Raw genomic sequence first — 19,964 nt, 5'->3', positions numbered from 1 at the left:
TTGGAAAGAATAAAGATGCAGAAATAGTCACTGAATGCATACATTATGGAGTAAAAGCAAATTAGCAAGCTAAATTTAAGGTGAACATTGACATTAAATATTGTTACATAGTGCCACAGGGTTAGCCCTGCAGATACTTGGTCTTCTGCTGGACACTGTTTAGACCTTACCTGCTCCTGAGCACTTATACTGGCAGGATCCTCTTATTTGCTTGTGGGCATTCATCCTGCCTAGTGACACTGTGACCTCAAAACCTAGGGAGCATATAGTTCCCAAGAATACACCTATAAATCTAATTTTAGAATCACCAATAAGAGAAACAGGGCTAACAAACTCTATAGTTAAGTAAAATGCATTATAGTTAAAAAAAAAAAAAAAAAAAAAAAAAAAAAAGTTATTACTGTACCATCAAATACACAGGGAAAAGGAACATGAAGTAAACATTAAAGCTGTCTTTATTAAGATTACTTTAATCAGCCAGTGCCCAGGAACACTTCAGTAATGTCCTATGCATGGAATACTATTTGGAAGTAGGATCGGTGTACTGGGACCATGGCTATTTAACAAAATGATCTGGAAATCATAACAGCAAGACAGGTGATTAAATTTGCAAAACTATTAAGTTGTCAAAACACATGCGGACTGTGAAAAATTGCAGGGAAGAACTTAGGAAATTGGAAAGCTTGGCATCCAGATTAAAGTTAATGTGGACAAATACAAAGTGATGCACATTGGGAAGAATAATCCGAATTATAGTTACCTGATGCTAGGACCCACCTTAGGAGTAAGCACCCAAGAAAAAGATCTAGGTGTCATTGTAGACGGTACGCTGAAATATTCTGTCCAGTGTGTGGCGGTGGCCAAAAAAAGCCGACAGTATGCTTGGAATTTGGAAAGGGATGGTAAATAAGACCAAGAATATTATAATGCCTCTATCGCTCCACGGTGTGATCTCACCTTGAGTATTGCATTCAATTCTGATTGCCATATCTAAAAAAAAGATATAGCGGAATTAGAAACGGTTCAAAGAAGAGTGACCAAAAAGGTAATGGGGGTAGAACACCTCATATGAGGAAAGGCTAAAGAGGTTAGGACTCTTCAGCTTGAAAAAGAGATTGCTTGAGGCAGGATGATATTGAGGTCTGCAAAATCCTAAGTAGTGTAGAACGGGTAAAAGTGAATCAATTTTTCACTCTTTCAAAAAGTACAAAAACCAGAGGCACACAATGAAATTACATGGAAATACTTTTAAAACAAATAGGAGATTTTTTTTCTCACTCAAACAGTAGTTCTCTGGAACTCATTGCTAGAGGATGTGGTAATAGCAGTTAATATATATCTGGGTTTAATAAAGATTGGACAAATTCCTGGAGGTAAAGTAGTCTGCTATTGAGAGAGACATGGGGAAGCCCCTGCTTGCCCTGGGATTGGTAGCATGGAATGTTGCTACTATTTGATTTTCTTCCAGGTACTTGTGACCTGAATTGGCCACTGTTGTAAGCAGGATACTGGGCTAGATGGACCATTGGTCTGACCCAGTGTGGCTATTCTTAGAGAGGAATTGGAGGAAGAGTAAAAGTATTCAAATTTACTCTAATTGGAAGTTAGAGATTAAGGACAAGGTTTACTAAGCGGCCCCATTCGGACCCATCGTTTTGTCCACCTTTAGTTTAGCCAGCAAATCATGAACACAGTCCTCTAAAAATCATTCAGGGACTACCACCCCTCCATTCCTATTTGTTTGTCTTCTGCGGTCCTGTTCCTGGTCTTTCAACTGTGAACACAGAACAGAAATATTTCTTAAGCAATTCTGCCTTATCTCTGTCAGCTTCTACATATTCCTCCCCTTCACCTTTGAGTCTCACGACGCCACTTTTGCTGTTCCTCCTATCACTAACATGTCTAAAAATGTCTTGTGCCCCCCCCCCCCCCCAATTTTACCCCATTGGCTATTTTTTCTTCCATTTGCATCTTTGCTTTCCTGACTCTTAGCTTTTCCAGGTATTGTTGCCTGTCTTCCTCTTTCTGCAATTTCTTGTTTATAAAGGCTAACCTCTTTTTCCTTACCTTTTCAGCTGCTAATTTTGAGAATCAAATCTTTGAGCTTACAATAGCTCCTCTCAGTTTTGCCCACTGCGTTCCAACTTCTTCCAGATGTTCCCATCAAGACAGCATGTCCTTGAAGTAATCTCCCATCTGAATAAAGTTAAGATTTTGTTTTGTTTTGAAATCTAGAACTTTTACTTTTGAATGAACCCTTTCCACACCTTTTTAATATTATACCACACTATCTGGTGATCACTGGATGCCAGATGATCACCTACTATAACATCAGAAACATTCTCCCCATTAGTAAGCACTAATATGACAGCAGATAAAGACCACATAGGTTACTATGGAATTTTGTAAGTGCTTTGAAAATGAGCCCCATGGTCTATCCCAGGAGTTGACAACCATGGTGCCACAACCCAGTCAGGTTTTCAAGATTTCCACAATGAATAAGCATGAGATTGATTTGCACATACATTTTCAATTATATACAAATAGATCTCATGAATGTTCATTGTGGATGTCTTTAAAACCCGACTGGGTTGTGGCCCTCAGGCTCTGGTTAGTTGCCCACTCCTGGCCTATCCAGTCTGCCCATCCATACCATATACTATACTATCCCTTCCTCTCCCTTAGATCTTATGTGCCTGTCCCCTAGTTTTTTCGTGGATAGTTTTCCACTTCACCACCTCCACTGGGAGGCTGTTAAATACATTTAGCACTCTTTCCCTAAAGATTATTACTCCTGAATCTCTGCTTTCACCTTCGCTCAACACCCCATAATTTCAGAGCTTCCTTTCAATTGTAAGGAACTTGCCCCCTGTACATTTATACCATGGAAGTATTTAAATGTCTGTCAAATATCCCCTGCCTTACATATTGAGATCTTTGTCTGTCCCCATACTCTTTATTTGTTTGTTTATTAGGATTTATTTACTACCTTTTTTAAGGAATTCACTCAAGGCATATGATGACCACTGATCATTTTAGTAGCCTCTGTCTGTACCGACTCCATCCTGTTTATATCTTTTTGAAGATGAGGCTTCCTGAATTGTACGCAGTATTCTAAATGAGGTGTTACCAGAGACTTGTATAGAGACGGTATCACCTTCATATGCACTTAAGCATCCTTCTGGCTTTTGCCATCTTTTCTATCTGTTCGGCCACATATCAACAGTGGTGTCCGCTCTATTGCAAATTTTGGTATGATCCGCAGAGAGGCAAGTCTTACCAGACAGGTCTTCTGCAAGAACTGATCCTTGCAACACCCCACTGGTAATGTCACGTTCCTTAGGGTGAACTCCATTTACCACTATCTTAGCTGCCTTTACTCAACCGACCTCTAACCCACTCAGTCACTATAGGGTCCATACTGAGGACACTCAGTTTATTTAGGTGTCCTGAATACCTGACCAGTTAATGGCCCTCGAGGACAGACGTAAAGGCTAAAGTCTTAATCTGATATAAACATTCATATTTATTTATTTGTTACATTTGTACCCCGCGCTTTCCCACTCATGGCAGGCTCAATGTGGCTTACATGGGGCAATGGAGGGTTAAGTGACTTGCCCAAAGTCACAAGGAGCTGCCTGTGCCTGAAGTGGGAATCGAACTCAGTTCCTCAGGACCAAAGTCCACCACCCTAACCACTAGGCCACTCCTCCACTCCAATGCCCTAGCCAAGGGTGCTCTATAAAAGTGCAGTGTAGCATCCTGTTATAACTCTTTAATGCATATGACTGCCCAGGGGTGGAAGAAAACAGTGGCAGAAAACTAACGCTGCCCATCTCTGCAACAGATGCCCTCGGGTCTTCTAGTTGGAAATATGGGTAAAACATTTTTTTTAATAGCTATAAAAACAAAAACAAAAAAAAGCCATCTAGTGGGGTTTTGGGGAATAACTTCTGTTAAAATGTAGGTTTTTGTATGTTGTTGGAACTTTGACTTCTAATGTTTTACACCGATATCTTGCAGTTCTAAACGGATTCCTACTATGGCAGCAGAAGCCAGGTTCCTGCTGTCTCTCTACTAGAGTTGCTCAGGGACAGAAATTTCACCCATCCCCACCTGTACCTGCTAAGATCCATTCCTTCCCCACCCATCCCCGCAATTAATCTCTTCCATCCCCATCCATACCTGCAGGAATTTACACTATTATTTACTTTCTCGCGGCCCTCTGTTTCCTCCCAACCCCAACAGCCTCCTGTGGTGTTTTAGATGGTATTCACTATTCAATGAGTGTTCTTGGCCTCAGTCAGCTGCCTCTCTGGGCATTCCAAGTCTCATTCTGGAGTCACCAGAGATTTGGACTTTACTCCTGTGGGAATCCCATGGCAACTTCTTCCATCCCCGTGCAAATCCCGTGCAACTTCTTACATACGGGATTCCCACAATTGCGTTTCCGTGCAGCTCTCTACTCTGTAATGTTTTGAATACACTGCATATTACTAGTTTAATTTAAGGCTGATACAATTTTTTTTTTTTGAGCACAGCCTCCTATTAAAGAAAAAGGGAATAAGATTTGATATACCACCTTTCCATATCATCAAGCTGATCAATCCATAGACTGGTGGGTTGTGTCCATCTACCAGCAGGTGGAGATAGAGAGCAAACTTTTGCCTCCCTATATGTGGTCATGTGCTGCCGGAAACTCCCCAGTATGTTCTCTATCTCAGCAGGTGGTGGTCACACACAGCAGCAGCTCTGGCTAGGCCTCCAAGCCTAATCCTTAGGTTTTGTTGAGGCCTGGGGTTGAGGGCTCTTTTGAGCAAGTGCAAACCTGGTGGTGCCAGGTCCCTCCTTTTCTCCCCCCTCCCGCTGGCTCCGTTAAAAAAAAAAAAAAAAATTTGAACGTCTTTAAAGGCGTTTATCTCGACGTTTATTTAAGCGTCTATTGCAGCTACTCACTGGGACACCAGGTCGTTACAACTCGGAGCGGACAGCAGGTAATTTTTACCTTTTTATAGCGGGCAGGGGGTTCCCCGATTCTTCTCCTCGTGGCATATGGCGTCGGAGGGCGAGGGCGCAAAGGGTCGCTCCCCGGGTCGCTTGAGCGCTTCTAGAGGGGATGCGGGGGTCTTAAAGCCTGATTCGCCCTTGTTGGGTGACAGTTTCGTGACCGATGAATGTCCCGGTCCTTCCTCCGGCGTGGCGGTTTTTCCCGCCATAAACGCCCATCCCCCGCTCCTCGCCTCCGCCATCTTGGCCGGCCACGCGGCTCGGACGGCTTCTTCGGGGGCCGCCCTTGAGGTTGGAGACATTAATGCCATGAACGCCCTTAATTTGGGCGACGGCACAAAACCGGCTAATGTTAAGAGCCGTTCTTCCCGCGCGGCTCCTTCGCGGAGTTTCGCGCCGGACGCCATTTTGGATGCGCAGCATGTCTCTCCCCCGCTATTTCGAGCGCCGGTTGAGAGTGCGTCTAGGGCTGTTGCCCAGGCTGCGGAAGTGCACAGTCTGGGGGGTTTCTCCCCCGAGTTTGTTTTGCTGCTGCATCAGGCCTTCCTCATGCACAACGCTGCCCCTGCTCCCTCGTCTGGTAAAGAGATTGAGGTTCCCAGAGGCAAACGCCCTCGGGTTGATTCCCAGGCCTTGGAGGAATTTGTCTCCTCCGATGTAGATGAGGGCAGCGTGTCTGAGGTCTCCCAACGGTCCTTTGCGGATTCCTTGGAGGAGACGGATCCCCGCTCGGTTGGAGCGGATGACCCCTCTGCAGCGCGGCTTTTTAGCCCAGAGGATTTGCCCAACCTGTTGTTACAGGCCATGGACACTTTGAAGATTTCCTCTCCGGAGGACGTCTCTCCCTCAGCCCCTGTTGGCTCTGCCATTATGCTAGGGACGAAGCGCCCGCCTAGAACCTTCCACGTGCATGATGCCATGCACACCTTAATTTCGGCTCAATGGGATGCCCCAGAAGCGAGCCTTAAAGTGGCTAGGGCTATGTCCCGCCTCTATCCTTTGGCTGTGAGTGAGCGTGAGGCCTATCTGTGGCCTACCGTGGATTCTTTAATCACTGCGGTGACTAAGAAAACGGCGTTGCCGGTGGAAGGTGGCACGGCCCTAAAGGACGCCCAAGACAGAAGATTGGAGGCGGCCTTAAGGTCGTCCTTTGAGGCGGCTGCTTTAAGTTTGCAGGCCTCAGTTTGCGGCTCCTATGTGGCCAGGGCGTGCCTGACTATGGTGCAGCGGGCTTCCCCCTCGGATCTTTCCTTGAGGGCTGATTGGCCGGCCCTGGAATCGGGCTTAGCCTATTTGGCAGACTTGCTGTATGATGTCTTGAGAGCCTCAGCTAAAGGCATGGCTCAGACAGTCTCTGCGCGGCGGTGGCTTTGGCTGAAACATTGGTCTGCTGACCACGCCTCTAAATCCCGCCTGGCTAGATTGCCTTTTAAAGGCAAGCTGCTCTTTGGGGTCGAGCTGGACAAAATCGTGACCGATCTCGGCACGTCTAAGGGCAAGAAGTTACCAGAGGTCAGGGCTCGGGCTAGTGCTCGTCCCGGTACCTCCAGAGGACGGTTTCAGGAAGCCCGTCGGTACCGCCCGGGCAGGTCGGGTTCTTCTGCCCCCTCTTCCTTTAAGAGGAATTTCTCCCCCAAGCAGCATTCCTTTCGCAGAGACCGCCGTCCCGGAGGTGCTCCCTCCAGTCCTCCCCCAGGGTCTCGTACCCAATGACGGGGTCTTGGTCCACGCCCCAGTGCAGATCGGAGGACGGCTGTCCTCGTTTCTGGGCGAGTGGACCACAATAACTTCAGACGCTTGGGTGCTGGAAGTCATCAGAGACGGCTACAAGCTAGAGTTCTGCCGACCCTTAAGAGACGGGTTTGTACTCTCTCCCTGCTAGTCTCCGGTCAAAGCTGTGGCAGTGCAGCAGACTTTGGACAATCTGATCCGCCTGGGTGCGGTCGTTCCGGTGCCAGAAAGTCAGCTTGGCAAGGGGCGTTACTCCATTTACTTTGTGGTACCAAAGAAAGGAGGTTCTGTCCGGCCTATCCTCGACCTCAAAGGGGTCAATCGGGCCTTGAAAGTGCGGCACTTTCGCATGGAGACTCTCCGCTCTGTTATAGCGGCAGTGAAGGCAGGGGAGTACCTGGCATCCTTGGACATCAAGGAAGCATACTTGCATATTCCCATCTGGCCTCCTCATCAACGCTTTCTGCGTTTTGCAGTCCTGGGCCGACACTTCCAGTTCAGAGCCCTCCCGTTCGGGTTGGCTACTGCTCCGCGGACCTTTTCCAAAGTAATGGTGGTCATAGCGGCCTTCCTGCGAAAGGAAGGAGTAAAAGTCCATCCTTATCTGGACGACTGGTTGATCCGAGCCCCCTCTTATGCAGAGTGCGGCAAAGCTGTGGACCGGGTAGTTGCTCTTTTGAGCTCCCTGGGATGGATCATCAACTGGGAGAAGAGCCAGCTGCGCCCGACTCAGTCCCTGGAGTATCTGGGAGTTCGATTCGACACCCAAGTGGGCAGAGTGTTCCTGCCAGACAATCGGATTGTCAAACTTCAGGCTCAGGTGGACCAGTTCCTAGTAGCCTCTCCTCTTCGGGCTTGGGACTATGTGCAGCTGTTGGGCTCTATGACGGCCACGATGGAAGTAGTGCCCTGGGCCAGGGCTCATATGAGACCACTTCAACACTCTCTGCTGCAGCGTTGGACTCCGATGTCGGAGGATTATGCTCTGCGCCTTCCCTTGGATCCAGCAGTGCGCAAGGCGCTGAGCTGGTGGATGCAGACAGACAAGTTGTCTGCGGGAATGCCTCTGGTGACCCCAGAGTGGATTGTCGTCACGACGGACGCCTCTTTGTCGGGCTGGGGAGCCCACTGTTTGGGAAGGACAGCGCAGGGGCTCTGGTCTCCTGCAGAGGCAAAGTGGTCTATCAACCTCCTGGAACTCAGAGCCATTCGGTTGGCGCTTTTGGAGTTCATCCCGGTACTGGTGGTGAAGCCTGTACGGGTCCTGTCGGACAATGCCACGGCTGTGGCCTATGTCAACCGCCAGGGAGGTACCAAGAGCGCCCCTCTAGCCAAGGAGGCTATGAGTCTATGCCAGTGGGCAGAAGCGAACCTGGAACAGCTGTCAGCGGCCCACATTGCCGGAGTCATGAATGTCAAGGCGGACTTTCTCAGTCGCCATACCTTGGAGCCCGGAGAGTGGCAGCTATCTGCTCAGGCGTTCTTGGACATCACGAAGCGCTGGGGCCAGCCGAGCCTAGATCTGATGGCGTCATCGGCCAATTGCCAAGTGCCGCGCTTTTTCAGCAGAGGACGGGACCCTCGATCCCTGGGAGTAGATGCTCTTCTCCAACAGTGGCCGACACAAGAGCTTCTCTATGTGTTCCCGCCCTGGCCCATGTTGGGCAGGGTGCTAGACCGGGTGGCAAAGCATCCCGGCAGGGTAATCCTGGTGGGTCCGGATTGGCCCAGACGTCCCTGGTATGCGGACCTGATCAGGCTCTCAGTCGACGATCCTCTGCGGCTGCCAGTGGAGCAGGGCCTGTTACATCAGGGTCCCGTGGTGATGGAGGATCCCTCCCCCTTTGGTCTTACGGCCTGGCTATTGAGCGGCAGCGTCTGAGGAAGAAGGGCTTCTCAGACAAGGTCATCGCCACTATGCTGAGAGCGAGGAAGCGCTCTACTTCTACTGCTTACGCCAGGGTTTGGCGTATCTTTGCAGCGTGGTGTGAAGCAGGCTCACTTTCTCCTTTCACTGCTCCAATTTCTTCAGTGTTGGCGTTCCTGCAAGAAGGTCTGGAGAAAGGCCTGTCGCTCAGTTCCCTTAAAGTCCAGGTAGCGGCTCTGGCTTGCTTCAGGGGCCGCCTGAAGGGTGCTTCCCTGGCTTCGCAGCCAGATGTGGTGCGCTTTCTCAAGGGAGTTAATCACCTGCGCCCTCCTCTGCACTCAGTGGTGCCTGCGTGGAATCTCAACCTGGTGCTAAGAGCATTGCAGAAGCCGCCGTTTGAACCCTTGTCAAGGGCATCTCTGAAAGACCTGACGTTGAAAGCAGTCTTTTTGGTGGCTATCACTTCAGCCAGAAGAGTTTCCGAGCTCCAGGCGCTCTCATGTCGAGAGCCTTTTCTGCAGTTCACTGAGGCAGGAGTGACTATTCGCACAGTGCCTTCCTTTCTGCCCAAGATTGTTTCTCGCTTCCATGTGAATCAGCAGCTCTGTCTCCCTTCCTTTCGTAGGGAGGACTACCCAGAGGAGTACTCTGCTCTTAAATATCTGGATGTGAGACGAGTCATCATCAGATACTTGGAAGTGACCAATGATTTCCGGAAATCGGATCATCTGTTTGTCCTGTATGCAGGTCCTCGTAGGGGTCTGCAGGCTGCTAAGCCTACAGTGGCAAGATGGGTCAAGGAAGCCATTGCAGCGGCTTATGTGGCCGCGGGGAAGGTGCCGCCTATCCAGCTGAAGGCTCACTCCACAAGAGCTCAGGCGGCCTCGATGGCAGAGGCCGGTTCCGTCTCCTTGGAAGAGATATGCAAGGCGGCAACTTGGGCTTCGGTCCATACATTCTCCAAGCATTACCGCTTGACTGTGGCTGCTCGGGCGGAGGCCCGGTTTGGAGCTTCAGTGTTGCGGTCAGGGATTTCTATGTCCCGCCCTGGGTGAGTACTGCTTCGGTACATCCCACCAGTCTATGGATTGATCAGCTTGATGATATGGAAGGTAAAATTATGTATAATCATACCTGATAATTTTCTTTCCATTAATCATAGCTGATCAATCCATAGCCCCTCCCAGATATCTGTACTGTTTTTATTCTGGTTGCATTTCAGGTTCAAGTTCAGTCTTCAGTTACTTCAGAAAGACTTCGTGTTCAAGTTTTTCACTTGGATTCTTCAAGAGTTAAGACGAGTTTGTGTTACAGTGAGCTGCTGCATTCCTCTCCCCTCCGTTTTACGGGGCTGGATTGAGACTTAAAATTCTGCCGGCACTCCCTCCCGCTTCGTGCGGCTGTAGGGCAGTTTTGTACCCCTCCCGCTTCGGCGGTGTTAGGGTCAGTCAGCTCCTCCCGCGGTTGCGGTTGCAGGATAAGCCAGATCCCCCCGCATCGGCGGGTGTGGTGTCCCTCCCCCGCTCCGCGGGGATGAGCTGGACGGATTCCCCTCCCCCACTTGTGTGGGGATGAGCTGGGTTAATTCCCCTCCCCCGTTTCGGCGGTGGTGAGCTGGGCAGAGTGTCCCTTCGTGGGTGTAATTCTCTAAGTGCTGAGTCCTGCGGATGGAGCTTTGATATCGACATACTGAGGAGTTTCCGGCAGCACATGACCACATATAGGGAGGCAAAAGTTTGCTCTCTATCTCCACCTGCTGGTAGATGGACACAACCCACCAGTCTATGGATTGATCAGCTATGATTAATGGAAAGAAAATTATCAGGTATGATTATACATAATTTTACCTTCTGTGGTTACAATCAAAGTGGTTTACATATTACATACAGGTATTATTTTGTACCAGGGTCAATGGAAGGTAAGTGACTTGCCCAGAGTCACAGGGATCTGTAGTGGGAATCAAACCAGGCTCTCAGGCAACTACAGTAATCATTAGGCTACTCCTCCAGTGAATTCTTATAATAAAAGTTTACAAAACTGGATGGCAGCCACCTCAGTTAAAGCTGAGGTACTGAAGACGCTTGGAGACTTGCTGTTCTTCAAGAATTTGACTGTTCTGTTAAAAGACATTTGTTGGGCTTCTGTTTGGAGCTGTCTCTTAGGTCTGTAGTGACAAAAAAAGAACCCTGTTAGCTATGCAAAATGTAGTATACATGAAAAAGTCACATTTTACCAACTACATTTTACCTGTGTGAGCTGGTTGTCAGAAAATTACCTACCCTCAGTGCAGCTAAATGTGCATTTTTCACAAAAGCATGTGTTTATCTTCATTGGAGGAAGTGTTCTTCTGGGTCTGTTTTGAGGGTGCAAAATAGTATTCATAAATATCTTCACATCTTTGTTCTATTTATAATGTACTCGCACAAAGAAAATGCAAATGTGCAGCAGTTTTCAAAGAAAAGATAGGTGTACTTTCTGTGAAAATATGTGTAAATCCATGTGTAGAAGTACTGTGGACTTTGTCCTAGTCTGGACATTTTGAAAGTTGGCCTCTTCGTGAGCTTGAAACTGAGAATGCTGGTATTATTTTGCTCACTTTCAGGTTCTAGTATTTTGGACAGAGCAGTAATAGAGCACAATCTGCTGTCTGCAAGCAAACTGTACAACAACATTACTTTTGAAGAGCTTGGGGCTTTGTTGGAAATTCCTGCAGCAAAGGTAAACTTTTTATAAATAATGACATACTGTAAAAATGGTCTTCTGTAAAATGGTTTTCCTCAATTTTATTAGACTTCTGTATGCTCCCATACTGTTACAGTATGAAACAGGAGATTGTTTACCTTGTTACTTTAAATTGAAATCCAGTTTAAATCCTTAGGTGATGTCAGGAGTGTAGCCATCAGAGAACCTCAGAGGCCTGGGACCCCTTCAAAATTGTAGCACCAGTCCAGTGGCTGCCTGCCTTCTCACACATGCTCAGGAGTGCCAACCTCCGCTGCTGAAGCGTGCCACTAACTTCCATGCTACTCAAGCAGCATTGAGGTGGGGGGGGGGGTGGGGGACAGGAGTAGGGCAGGGGACCTCTTCAGCTGGCGAGGCTTGGACATTCCTGCTAGCAAAGGTATGATTTTAAATGCATGAGGGGGAGGGGGAAGAGCTGAGAGGAAGTACATGCTCCCCCCCCCCCCCCCCCCCCCCCCCCCCGTGGACTTTTAGCTACTCTACTGGATGATGTGCACTGTTTTAAGTTTAATTGTAATCTTTTGAACATTTGTGTCATAGAGGTACCACATAGAAGCCAACTGACTTTTGGTTTTGGCTTCGGCACCGAATCCAGCGGCCGATGCATTTTCAGCTGGAACTCTTTTTTTCTTCTATCTCTGGCTCTTCTCCCCTTTTCCCCCCAGGAACCACGTGTAGACTGCTGTTACCGCCCTTGGATCTGTCTTTACTGGTCTAGTGGAGAATCAGGCAGGAGTGATGTCTAGTTGCTCCTGCCCATCCCATGTCTACAGTCGTCTCACAAGATTGCTGTGCTGGAGGTCATGGCAACCATTTTGTGATTGGAGCCACCACGGGTAGGGGCTAGCAGCAGTCACTCTTACCCGTGCTGGCTGCAGTCCCAGTAGAATTCTCTCAAGACTGCCGCTGGAAGCCATTGTAGCCATTTTGACTGCAGACATGGGATGGACAGGGCAGTAAGGCAGGGCTGCTATGGCCTATATGTGGGTCTGGAAAGAGGCTGCTTATGTTCAGGAGGGAAGAGAGAGGGAGAAAGGAAAGAAGGAAGGAATTGGGGGGGGGGGGGGGGCGGAGAAAGAGGGAGTGGAGTCTGGGCCAGGTTTATTATCTTCAGCCAAAAAGGAGCAGTGAATTTTAGCCACAGATTCAGTTTAGTTGAAACAGTTTTGGTTGCCCTCTAATGGTCTTCCATGGTCAGTGATGTTAGTTTAGAAAATTTCTAGGGCTGGAAGGACAGTGTACAATCAGGAAAGTTTTGCTTATTGTCTTTGTGTTTAGATAAAATACTCCTAGTGCTGTTTAATGCCAATCAAAACACCAGAGAGCTGCTGCATCTGAGGTTCACATTTTAGTGCAGTTTTTAATGGGCTTTTTTTAAGCTATAGCATCTAAAAGAGTTGTATTTGAGACCATACTTTCATTGATACTAGGTGATATGTAAAGGAATGTCCCTTTTTGTAGTCCAAGTATTAGTAGAGAAGCAGAAGATCTTTAGGTTAGGGTGAAAAGTTTGGTTGTGAATACTTATAGAAGACCATCCTAGGTCACTTCACATGGTCTTTAAGTCCTAACAAAAAAGAGATGCTGAAGTGAACTTGTAAAGCTTCCCTTTTAAAATAGAATGGAAAGTGGAAGTTAAAGCAAGTCCCACAACGTATTTTTTTACTTTTATTCTTTTTCAGGCAGAAAAAATAGCGTCTCAGATGATAACTGAGGGTCGTATGAATGGGTTCATTGACCAGATTGATGGGATAGTTCATTTTGAAAGTAAGTGCTTCCTTGAATTAAGTGTGAGAATTGACTCTGGTCACATCTACCGTAGACACTAAGAAACTAAAACTGCATTTCATGATGATTTATTATACATGTTCCCTAGATACTAAAACAAATGGGTTCTGTTGTTGAAAACATGGGACCATCACTAGCAGTAGAGCAACCACTCTACCTAGGAATCACCCAAAATTGCTAACTCAACAGTAAGTTAACTTATTCCTATTTTCAATCTCATGGTATGGATATTGAAAGTCAACTGCTCATATTCCAGTCTATCAAGAAATAAGAAACATTATTCTGACTTTGAGGAAAAGTTCCATTTAGAATTCTTATGCTTTTAAATAGACTGCATTCTCCAAATAGTGTGCATGTAAGATTAACTTATTATCAGCCACTATTTCAGAACTAGATTAAAGAGCAACTGAAAACGAGTGTCTTGATTCATGAACGGTCTTTTTATACGAGACCACCTCTTCAGAAGCCTCCCCCTTGGGATCCCTTTTACTGCCATCATTTGAACCAGTGTCACAATCTACTGTTAAACATTTTACTTGGCGGTGGTATTTCTTAAAGCAATCACTTCAGTCACAAGTCGGTGAGCATCAACCATTACTTCACTACCCTCACTATACTTGGTTCCTTCATAAGTTATTTTAAAGGATCCCATTCCAAGTTCCTTCCCAAAGTAGGAATTGGTTATTGGACAGAAAAGAAAGTTGGATTAAATGGCCATTTTTCTCAGTGGAGGAGAGTGGATAGTGGAGTGTGCAGGGATCTGTACTGGAACCTGTGCTATTTAACATATTTATAAGTGATCTAGAAATCAGAACAAGTGAGGTGATTGAATAGTTTTGTGTCAGTGTAAATTTAAAGTTGTTAAAACACATGCAGACTGTGAAAAATTACAGGAAGACCTTAGGAAATTGGAAGACTGGGCATCCAAATGGCAGATGAAATTTAATGTGGTCAAATGCAGAGTGATGCACATTGGGAAGTATAATCCAAATCATAGTTACCTCATGCTAGTTTCCACCTTGGGGGTCAGCACCCAAGAAAAAGATCTAGGTGTCATTGTAGACAATATGCTGAAATATTTTGCCCAGTGTGTGGCGTCAACCAAAAAAGCAAACAGGATGCTAGGAATTATTAGGAAAGGAATGATGATAAATGAAGACCAAGAATATTATAATGCCTCTGTATTGCTCCACGGTGTGGCCTCACCTTAACTATTGTGTTCAGTTCTGGTTGCTGTATCTCAAAAAGATATAGTGGAATTAGAAAAGGTTCAAAGTAGAGCAACCAGAATGGTAAAGGAGATGGAACTTCTCTCGTATGAGGAAAGGCTAAAGAATATAGGGCTCAACAGCTTGAAAAGGAGACAGCTGAAGGGAGCTATGATTGAGGTCTACAAAATCCTGAGTGGTGTAGAACAAGTAGAAGTGAATTGATTTTTTTTTTTTTTTGCTCTGTCAAAAAGTACAGAGACTAAGGGAGACAAATTATATGCAAACACTTTTAAAACAAATAGGAGGAAATATTTTTTTCACTTAAAGAATTGTTAAGCTCTGGAACTCATTGCCAGAGGATGTGGTAACATCAGTTAGCGTACCTGAGTTTAAAAAAGGATTGGACAAGTTCCTGGAGGAAAAGTAGTCTGCTATTGAGAGAGACATGGGGAAGCCACTACTTATCCTGGGATTGGTAGCTTGGAATGTTTCTACTAATTGGGTTTCTGCCAACTTGTGACCTGGATTGACCACTGTTGGAAACAGGATACTGGGCTAGATGGACCGTTTTCCTGACCCCGAATGACTATTTTTATATTCTTTGAGTTCCACATCAATCAATCCCATCAATCTACTTGTTTTTCCCCTTTGAGCCTTGTTTCTACTGTAGTAGAACATTCTCTGTGTATTCTGAAACTGCCATAGAGCAGTACTCCCTCTATGCGAAATGCTTCTGTACTTTTTACAGTCCAAATAATCCAGGAACACAAGCATACCACCTCCCAGTGTTCAGTTTTTGTCTACTACTCCTAATGCAGGTCTGCCTAGGGTCAGTGATGGCCCGCTTCCTCAGGGTTTAGTCCACATCCATAGCAGATATATATAAAGCAGCTACATGTTCTTCAGTCTATACTTTCACAAGTCATTACACTCAGGATGTTTCTTCAAAGCATGATGTTGCTCTTGGTATGTGATTGGCCACCACCCTATCCCTTTGCTTTCTTTTTCTTTTCCGGTGTCATCCGTTGATACCATGTAATTTTCAAACAACCCTCAGCGAGAAGTCACTAACAAATGTACCTGCAATTCCCTTGCTTGTTTGAGGAAAACGCATAGTTGCTTACCTATAATGAGGGTTCTCTGTAAACCAGTGGTATTCAACCCAGTTTTCAAGGAGTAGCTGGCTAGTCAGGATACTCACAATTAATATGCCTGAGCTGTATTAGCATATATTTCTTCCATTGCTTGCAAATATTTCTCTTGCATATTTATTGTGGGTATCCTGAAAACCTGACTGGTCAGGTGGTCCATGATGACTGGGTTGAAAACCACTGCTGTAAACAGTAAGGGGATGCAGCTCATTACTTCCCTTCCTCCTTCCTCTCCTTTAGAAATGATAAGTAGTAGTAGTAGTTTTATGCATTGATTTTATTTTTATTTATTTATTTATTACATTTGTACCCCGCTCTTTCCCACATACAGCAGGTCCAGTGCGGCTTACATAGTAAAAGAAAGCATCTAGATTTTCAGAAGGCGTTTGATAAGGTCCCTCATGAAAGACTACAGAGGAAATTAGAGGGACATGGGATCGGAAGTAGTGTCTTACTGTGGATTTAAAACTGGTTGAAAGATAGGAAAGAGTAGGATTAAAAGGTCAATATGCGCAATGGAGAAGGGTAGTTAGCGGGGTCCCTTAGGGAATCTGTGCTGGCTGAGCTGAAATTAGACAGGTGTACTATCCCTGAGCTAGAGGAGAACCAGATGTCACCAATAAGTGTGACTCCATTACCCTTCTGTCTATGAAGAGCCCCCATTACAGGTAAGCAACAACACTTTCAGTATTCTTGAGAATGCAGATTGAACCACTCTAAAAATGCTGGATATTCTTCCAAAGCATTCATGAACTGATAGACAAGGATTGAAAAAACAGCGGCAGCTTGTGACGTAGGAAAAATATAGTTTAACACAACTTCTATGGATGAAGTAGGAGGAGTGCAAGTTCAGCATGAGGTACTCTTGCACGTCTAAAACTTTTATGTTGGGACTGGACCTTTCTGATTGACTTGTTTCACATATTTAACTTTGATTTTAAAGATGCTTTATATATTGCGAGCAAGTTTCTGTCTATGAGATTCAGTAAAGCTTAGGAGCTTACTAAAAAGGGATGGCTTGGTTATTCATTGGTAATACTGTTCACTGCCATGCAGAAGGCTCCTGGTTTTCTCTCCCTTGCTCAGCTGGGGATTTGCTAGTTTGTTTCAACCAGAGAAAATTGCTGACCGAAAATGTGCCCTTCAGTAATGATGAGTGAGATTAGTCTGACCTGGTATTGCCAAATACAATTTGGCTCTGACCTGGATATGATCATTTAATCTTCTCTCTGAACTAATTCAGGGAACATCAGCAAATTAGAAAAACTTAAGTGCTGCTGTATACATTACAGCTGTCTTTTAAATGTTCCATGTTTTATGTTTTGGGTTTTGTTTTTTTTTTCTTTTACATATGAAATACCTGAAGGCAGGTTCTTTAAGAAAAGCTGTTCCTCCCCTCCCCCCCCACCCCACCCCCCCCCCCCCCCCCCCCCCCCCCCCCCACACACACACACACACTTCAGGGTTCTGGAAGATGATGGGGTACTGAAATACAACCACATGTGAAAACTTTTGATATTTGAAAGTCTCTGAAGATGTTATTCATCATGGTCATGTGACTGCATTTGACGTTAAACGCAGGGCCAGACCAAAGGAATCACACACACACACAACAGCAGCTGAAGGCCCTACTCCAAGCATCTCTCTTTTGCTACCTCCCTCCTCTGCTCCCACTGGTCTGCATTTTTGGCCATCCCTTCCCCCTCCATCATAGTGGTCAGTGTGCCTAAGAAGACTTATTGTAGCTCGCAGATGCATGTTTAAGGCCTACAAGGCCCTGCCCCCTTCAAATTAGGAATTTAGGAGGGAGCAGGACCTGGAAGGCCTTGAGTGTGACTAGTCTTCCCCCCCCCCCTCAACGCGTGCTTGCGCGCATACCAGCACCACAATATTGTGCTGCCCTAGGCAGGTGCATATTGGTCAGGCCAGCTGTAATTTAAATGAACAGATTTTTCCAGAGCTTTCTAGAAATGTGTAAAAGCCTTTCTCTGTGTGTGATAGTTCAAGTTGAAAGTTGTAGGAATAAGGGGCAGAAGAAATTCTCAACTTGAACAATTTTTAATATAGTTGTTTTGTTCTGTTTTTCAGCCCGTGAAGCTTTGCCAACGTGGGACAAACAGATCCAGTCTTTGTGCTTCCAAGTCAATAACCTGTTGGAAAAGATCAGTCAGACAGCTCCTGAGTGGACAGCACAGGCCATGGAAGCCCAGATGGCACAGTGAATGCTTTGCTCACATTTAAACCCCTCTGTACCATGTAGAGAGTGTTTGCTGCTTTAAAATGGTCACCTGAAAATCCAGCTCTTCTCAGAATTTGGCAGATTTCAGACATTTGTTGGATTTTTGTTTTGTTTAAAGCCTCTGAAATTGACTCTAAAGCTTGACATTTGCACCACATATCTATATATAAAAACCGTGACTTTGCTCATTTAAGAGCTTTAGTTTGAATCTACACAGATGTTGGTGTCTCTTCTGTAATATTATTTTTTTGTTTTGTTTTTTTTAAGACATTTTAAGTCAATTTCCTTTTTATTGTGGCTTTCTCAATAAAGGAAGGAATAAAGCAAACACCTGTAAAGCTTGCCTCTTTTTTAATTTCGAATTTTCACATAGCTGATCTCCACAGTGACTTTAGGCTCATTACACGATGACCTCTTCATTGTACTGTAGTATGCACACTTACAAGTCCAGGCATTTAGATAAAATGGCATATATTAAATACTCTGTTCTGTTTTGATTTATTATATATATATTTTTTTAAAGGGTGGTTTTCTTCCAATGTTGAAGATAAATTTGAGTTTTACAGTATTGAAGTTAAGGTTAAAGTCCCACAGATGCTCATTGGGCATGTCACCTTGTTTAAATTTGTATTTTTCTCATTGTCTAACTTAACATAAGCTTTCTACTGCAATACAAATTAAATAAGGATGAGCTGTGAAGCATGTAAATGTTTGCAAAACATCTCTGTATTATGCAAAATGACTACCATGCTTTAGACTTCTGTAAGCTGCTTTATACATTGAAAGTTGTACCTGCTAAAGTGATGGTGTTAACTTTCCCTCAGGAGCATTGTTTTGCTAGTGCATGAGCTGATACTCCCAGTGTTGCTGTTAATTTAAAAGAGAGAGAAAAAAAAATCTCCTGTCCTTACTCCATTTTTCTTAAGTGCACCCTCTTTCTGGCTAGACTCCCTCTCCACTCCCCTGATCCTTTAAAAAAAATATATGGTATGGGGGGGCGTGTCTTAAGATGGCGGCATGCTGAGTTTCGTCTGCGAGTCTCTGCTACGGTTTGCTGAATTTATTTTTCCTTCGTGACAAGATGCCCCATACTAAACGTAAGGGGATTGTTAAAGTAGTTGCCTCGACTGCTAAGACGTCCTCTCCGGTACAACAAACTATAGAGAGATATGCTACAAAACCACCTACCCTAAATACCGAGAGGGACCCTGCTATCTCCGTGGGTGAAGACTCCCTGGGAGACCTGGGGCTGGAAGTTTCACTCTCCCCTCCGGATCTCAATCCCCCGCCGCTCCCCGAAGCATGTCTCTCCCGACGTGATCGACCTGACCTGGAAGTGGTTGAAGGTACGATGGCGGTTCGAGGAATGGGAAAAGCAGAGCTAGAAGGAGGCCCGATTCTGAACGAGTCAGGGGCTGAGCGTTTAGCTCTGACAAGAAAAACAGCGGCTGTGTCACTGGAGAGCATTTGGAATGCTCTCCAGAGGGTAGAAGCGACGGTTGCCAATTCGGCGAAAGAAATAAAAGACTTAGTAAGTACAGTTGAAAATCTTTCCGTATCTCTTAATGCTGCAAAACAAGAAACATCAGAGCAATTGGAAGCTCTTAAGAAAGATGTTATTAAATTGAATTATATTTCAGCCTCAATTATGAAAGATAATTTGTCTACACAGCGTAGATTAGAACAAATAGAGAACTTCAATCGCAGGCTGAATTTGAGACGCTTGAATTTTCCGAAGGAATTGGGAATTAATCCCCAGGATGCTTTTAAAGCATATTTGTTGGAAGTTTTAAATTTTTCCCCGGAAACTATACCACCATTGAATAAGGTCTATTATATTCCAACAAAAAAAATTACCTGAAACGTCTATTGAAGCTATTCCAGATGAAAATCAAGAGGAATCTTTGAATGTATCTGAACTTTTAGAAACAACTTTGAACGTGAATTCTGAAAGAACTACACTAATTGCATCTTTTATTTTTCAACAAGATATTGATGCGGTAATGCGAATGTACTTAAAAAAAATGCAAGCTCTGTTCAGGGGTAAAAAAGTCTGGATCTATCCTGATATTACTAAACAGACCCAGGAAAGGAGGAAACTGTTTTTAGCTATGCGTACAGAAGTAATATCCTTAGGGGCCTCCTTCTATCTTAATTACCCATGTAAATGCGTTAAGTATATGAGATTAAAATACATCTTTTACCAGCCTGAGCAGCTGAAAGCATTT

At 45.2% G+C, this 19,964-nt stretch overlaps 1 protein-coding gene and 1 non-coding gene across 2 annotated transcripts in view; both read left to right on the top strand.

Moving 5' to 3' along the window:
- COPS4 (COP9 signalosome subunit 4) overlaps positions 1 to 18,064 on the top strand; it is an 84,208-nt gene extending 66,144 nt beyond the window's left edge. The window contains exons 8-10 of the mRNA XM_030190565.1: positions 11,208 to 11,323; positions 13,030 to 13,114; positions 17,586 to 18,064. Of these exons, the coding sequence (XP_030046425.1) occupies positions 11,208 to 11,323; positions 13,030 to 13,114; positions 17,586 to 17,719 (335 nt within the window). The 3' untranslated portion in view covers positions 17,720 to 18,064. The remainder of the gene's footprint in view (positions 1 to 11,207; positions 11,324 to 13,029; positions 13,115 to 17,585) is intronic.
- LOC115463927 lies at positions 16,643 to 16,734 on the top strand. Its single transcript, XR_003941184.1, has one exon. It is a non-coding gene; the product is annotated as a Z30 small nucleolar RNA (small nucleolar RNA).
- Positions 18,065 to 19,964: the final 1,900 nt, after the last annotated feature.

Source organism: Microcaecilia unicolor, chromosome 2 (assembly GCF_901765095.1).
Source record: "Microcaecilia unicolor chromosome 2, aMicUni1.1, whole genome shotgun sequence".
Classification (NCBI taxonomy): domain Eukaryota; kingdom Metazoa; phylum Chordata; class Amphibia; order Gymnophiona; family Siphonopidae; genus Microcaecilia; species Microcaecilia unicolor.
Note: the sequence above shows the minus strand (reverse complement) of the source record. Positions and strands in the feature narration are given on the sequence as shown.